The 5,769-nt window shown below is 41.7% G+C and overlaps 1 protein-coding gene across 1 annotated transcript; it reads left to right on the forward strand.

The window, feature by feature from the left end:
- The first annotated feature begins 1,098 nt into the window (after nucleotides 1-1,098).
- On the forward strand, nucleotides 1,099-1,602 carry LOC140145410 (uncharacterized). The gene has a single exon (XM_072167131.1). It carries the CDS (start codon nucleotides 1,099-1,101, stop codon nucleotides 1,600-1,602), a length of 504 nt encoding a protein of 167 aa, XP_072023232.1.
- The last annotated feature ends 4,167 nt before the right edge of the window (nucleotides 1,603-5,769 follow it).

Below are 5,769 nucleotides of genomic sequence, written 5' to 3' on the forward strand. Positions count from 1 at the left end.
CGACATGTTTACTAACATCCTGGATAATACCCAGAAGGCCATGCGCGGGTAACACTTCCGGTGTAAACAACGCCATATTGAGAAATACCAGAAATTGAAAAATAAATCCACGCAAGAAACGGAGACCAAAAACAGCGATGAATTGCCAGAAAACATCGACAGATGGGTCGTGAACCTATCCGATAAGCAATTGACGGTGCCGGAAAAGAAATTACTTGCCAGAGGACTTAATTTCGCAGTCACTCCATCCCATGTGCCAGTAGATGAATTCATCGTGTGCACCGAAAATGCAGTTCGCATTCTTGGATTTAACAGCCCTGCTTCAGCGGAATTACGTGCTAAAACAGCTGGCATCTTACGCACAGCGAAGCTCCCTGTAAGTAACATTTCTCGTGAGGAAAGAACGGCCGTTAAAGATCTTAAGGCTGACAAAACTATCTTAATTTTACCTGCCGACAAAGGCAGAGCCACGGTGGTGTTAAATTAACAGGATTACTTGGACAAAAGCTCAGAAATGACTTGATGATCAGAACACTTATGAAATGCTTACCAAATATCCAACTAGCCAGTATAAGACTAAGCTTGTAAACATTCTCCAAAGACTGCTTAAAGACAATGCTATTACCTATCCTGAGAAAAGGAAATTGCATCCTACATCTGCAGATACCCCTAAGTTCTATGGGCTCCCTAAGATACATAAGACTGAGGTCTCTCTAGCTCTTCGTCCCATTGTATCATGTATGGGTTCCATCTCCTACGATGTTGCCAGGTTTATCGCTGACATCATCGGACCATTAGCAGGGAACACCCCGTACCATCTTAAGAACTTTCAGGAACTAGTTGAAAAGCTTAGCACGGTCAAGATAGAGGATCATGATGAAGTCTTGATTTCATATGATGTCTCGGCTTTATTCACAAGCACGCCGGTTGATCAATCAATTACCATCATTCGCGACTTGTTGGAAATGGATGACTCTCTCTCTCTACGAGCGCTCGAACCTGAAACCGGACCAGGTCATTGAACTCTTGACTTTCTGCTTAAAGACCACATACTTTCAGTTCAATGAGTGTCTTTATCGTCAACGTGAGGGGGTGGCGATGGGGTCGCCGGTTTCACCCATTGTTGCTAACCTCCTTATGGAGGATTTTGAAGACCGTGCCATTAAGACAGCGCCCCATCCACCTAAAGTCTGGTACCGTTACGTGGATGACAGTTTCTGTATCATCAAGAGTGCGCACGTTGATGAGTTTACTCATCACATCAAAAGAATCAATGGTGCTATCAAGTTCACCACGGAGCCGGAAGTGAACAACTGTATCCCAATGTTAGACACTTTAATCACGAGACAGCCTGATGCGTACTTGACGTGTGGTGTATACAGAAAACCTACCCACACGGACCAATATCTAAACTTTGGTTCACACCATCCCTTGCAACACAAGTTGGGTGTTATCGGAACCTTGACCCACAGAGCCAACACTATTATCACCCGCGAAGAAGACAAGCAACAGGAGATTAATCACATCAAGCAGTGTCTTCATCAGTGTGGTTACGAGCCATGGGTGTTCGCTGTCAGTGACAACAAAGAAAAGGACAAATAGAAAGCCAAGTATCAAAACAGACCACCGGCTAAAGGTAGTGTGGTTATTCCCTGTGTACAGGGAGTCTCTGAGACTGTTGCTCGCCTATTTCAAGCTAAAGGCATACGCACACACTACAAACCGGTCAACTCCGTCCGTCAGAACTTGTTGCTCCTAAAGACAAGACCGCTAGTGAGCAACGGTCCGGAACCGTCTATCACATTACATGTGAGGATTGCCCCGCTGCAATGCTTCCTCGCCAGTCTCTCAACACGCCCAAGCCGCGAAACACACCATCGCCTGGAAGGATGTTAAGGTGCTAGACCAGGACTCCAATTGGTTCAATCGAGGTGTAAGGGAGGCCATCAACATCAGACGCCACCCCAGTTCACTGAATAAGGACAAAGGCCGCCACCAGTTACCACCCAGTGCCGCCGACAAGGGAGGGTAACCGGGTGCATTACCCCAGGGCCCGGGGTCCTAGGGGCCCGTACAAAATGAAGAAAACATACTTTACTATGGGGCAGTAAAAGCAAAGAAAGGCGACCTCAGGGGACCGTAAAAGATAGAGCATTTCTTTACTTTACTAAATGGGTCAACAAAGGCCTCTTTTCTTGTCCATTAGGCCTAAGGTATCTCTTCTTTGCTTTTCGCGGGCCCTTCGAGGTCTCTTTTTTTTTTTTTGGGTCCATTAAGGCATATTTTCTTTGCTTGTTAAGCTTTTTACATCCTTACTAAGGTCTCTTTTCTTTCCTTTACGGGCCTATGGTATCTTCTTGTTGCTTTTTACGGGCCCACTACCCCTACGGTCTCTTTTCTTTGCCTTTATACGGGTCCATTATAAGGTCTGTTTTCTTTGCTCTTTTACGACGCATAAAAAGCAAAGAAAAAAATACAAGATAGCCTTTGAAGCACACACTCTAATAAATATTTCACTTGGAAGTTACTGTTTACTTTTGCTAAAATGATCATCCTCGATAAGTCGATATAATCAAATCTTCGAGAAATCGGGGAAGCTTAATCGTGGGAACACAAAATGCAAATTTTCACGCGCTTCGCGCGCATTGTGCCCTTCAGTTTGATTATTTGATTATTTACCTTAAAATTGGCAATTTTTCCGCGCTTCGCACGGAGTTTGTTTCAATAAGTTCAATATGGGAGCAAAAGTCGCAACTACTACTACCCACTACAGACACACACCTAAGAAGTCCTGCACCGTCATCACTGATCAAAGGGGCCCTGGCGTTCACATTGCCCCCGGGCCCGTAATGGCTCTCAGCGGCACTGTTACCACCAGTTGTCACATGACATCGTCAGCTCGTCATGTCATCCCAGATCAATAAACCATTAACCAGTCACCATCAGTTTGAAAAAGACACAGAGTCGTCGTGTCGAAAGCTCACGTAAGTGAACAGATTTAGTTGTGTGTAACGGTTTAAACTCTACCAATATTAATAATACTTTTACAGTAGCGTATACGCGTTACTAGTGAGCGCATAAATTCGTCATGCCTGGAATATGTGTGCGTATTACTATTATCGTATACACGCTTACGTTCAGCATTTTAGAGGTAGCGGATAAACATTGCCGTTTTACTCTGTACTTTTATTGCTAATATCTACAGAGAAATCGCCGATCTTCTTGTAAGGTTCAGTGACAATGACTAACTAACATAAAATAACCATTTGAATTAAACGATCTTTAGCTTGTTTTCGTTGTTGAAACAGATTCAATCACGTCCGATGCGTCTGCGTGGTTTACTTCGCCCGGGTAGCTAAAGCTGCTCTCGCGAAGTAAACCACGCAGACGACTGGCATGCATTGTTGTTATGTTAAATCTACCAAAAAAACGTTGACAACGTAAGGAAATCAACAAGTTTAAAAAACCCACCTCGGCTCACTTTTTGAAACTTGGTCCCATTTGTAAAAGGTACTGATTTAAACTTTATCATATTTACATCAATTTAAAACATTTCCGGAAGTGTTATGTATCTTTAATGTGCAGATGCGATATTAATTTGTAAGCTTTCTGGAACGACCTGAACGGTTATTATCTTGTTCTTGCATGATAAGCCAATATCTTTTTGTGTTTTGTTTTATAATATCATGATTAATGATTGAATTAAACGAATAACAAGTAGGCTTGTTTGTAATCTTGTTGGAAACGCCGCGCTGTATTCTGTTGAAATAAAATAAAAACACTGATTTGCTGTTGGTGTTCAAATGGGACCAAGTTTCAAAAAGTGAGCCGAGGTGGGTTTTTTAAACTTGCTGATTTCCTTACGTTGTCAACGTTTTTTTGGTAGATTTCTTTTCTTTTTATGAATGTAGCCAAGCAGCTCCAAGCTTGGAAAGTCATGTTATGAAGTGCACCATAAAACGAATAAAACGAAAATGGATATTTGAAGTTGCCATTCTTGATTCATGACAATAAATAATTAAACAAAACTTTATCAGTCGTTTATTTTTAAAACTTGCTCGTCACGCGTGACTGTAATGTTCAGAGGCGTATACAATGATCAATAAACATTTTAATATACTTTAATTATTCAAGGCTACGTAAATATGTAAATAAAATGTAAATATGAACAACACACACCCAATGTTGACAATGCCAGAGAGACACACATAGAGTAAATCCGATTTAGGCCTACTTCATGTCGGAACTGGTAAATGCGCATATATTTCAGCCTATACTACGGAAGCGTCTAAATGCCCCAGATGATCGTGTTTTAATGTTGGTGGTTCTTTGTAGCCCTGCGGGGCAATCTACTTGGCTATCCGAATTTCGCGGTTTGTGGTTCTTTGTAGCCCTTCGGGGCAACCTAGTTGAATATTCCTATTAAGCGGCGGTTGTCGGCGATCTTTCGTGGTTTGTGGTTTTCATCAAGCCCTGCACTCTATCGGGAGCTAATTTATAGTTTAAGCTTGTTGAATATCCATATTTCGTGATTTGTGGATCTTTGTAGCCCTGTGGGGCAATCTAGTTGCATATCCAAATTTCGCGGTTTGTGGTTCTTTATAGCCCTGCAAGGGGCAATCTAGTTGGTATCAATATTAAGCGGCAGTTGTTGTTGATCTTTCGCGGTTTGTGGTTCTTTATAATCGAATAATCGATAGGCCTGCAGGCAATCTAATTGGATATCCCAATTTAGGGGTTTGTGGCTCTTTGTAGCCCGGCGAGGCAATATAGTTGAATATCGTGGTTTGTGGTTTTAATTTCCCTCATCAAGCCCTGCCCTCTATCGGGAGCTAGTTTATAGTCTAAGCTTGTTGGATATCCGTATTTTGTGGTTTGTGATTCTTTATAATCGATAGGCCTGCGGGCAATCTAGTCTTTCGCGGTTTGTGGTTCTTTGTAATCTTTCGTGTTTTGTGGTTTTAATTTCCCTCATCAAGTCCTGCTCTCTATCGGGAGCTAATTTGTAGTTTAAGCTTGTTGGATATCCATATTTCGTGGTTTGTGGTTCTTTGAAGCCCTGTGGGGCAATAGTTCCATATCCAAATTTCGCGGTTTGTGGTTCTTTATAGCCTGCGGGGCAATCTACTTGGATATCAATACTGGTTGGGTATCCAAATTTCGCGGTTTGTAGTTCTTTGTAGCCCTGCGGGGCAATCTAGTTGGATGCCCCTATTAAGCGGCGGTTGTCGGCGATGTTTCGCGGTTTGTGATTTTAATTCCCCTAATTAAGTCATGCCCTTTAGCCCTGTTGGGAAATCTAGTTCGATATCATTATTCAGCGGCAGTTGTTGGCGATCTTTCGCGGTTTGTGATTTTCATTTATAATATTTATATCAAATATAATTTCAGTTTGAGCTGTGAACAGAGCCACTGATAAATAAATAATAAATAAATTTCGGTGTTTAAAATGACGAAGATGCCATGATAGTCAGGCATGGTGATAGCATCTGGATGGTGAAAGTAGGCCCAAGGCCTAGGCCTAAATGTGAATAAAATATCAAACATGAAAAAAAAAAAAAAAAAAAAATATATCACAATAGCAATGAATGTTCGAAATGGTGTTATTCTTGATTTACGACAATAAATTGATTAATAAAACATTAAAAAAAAGTGGTGGGAAGTTTCGAACTTGAGCAAAAATTCATAAATGTATTAGAAGTCCATGGCCTTAACCACTTCGCCACAGGGACGTCCCGTTATTACGATGTGTGAACGTGGAGTATTTAT

Source organism: Amphiura filiformis, unplaced genomic scaffold (assembly GCF_039555335.1).
Source record: "Amphiura filiformis unplaced genomic scaffold, Afil_fr2py scaffold_254, whole genome shotgun sequence".
NCBI classification, from domain to species: domain Eukaryota; kingdom Metazoa; phylum Echinodermata; class Ophiuroidea; order Amphilepidida; family Amphiuridae; genus Amphiura; species Amphiura filiformis.

Coding starts and splice junctions, on each gene's coding strand:
- LOC140145410 (XM_072167131.1), top strand. CDS start 1,099: ATGGGGTCGCCGGTTTCACCCATTGTTGCTAACCTCCTTATGGAGGAT.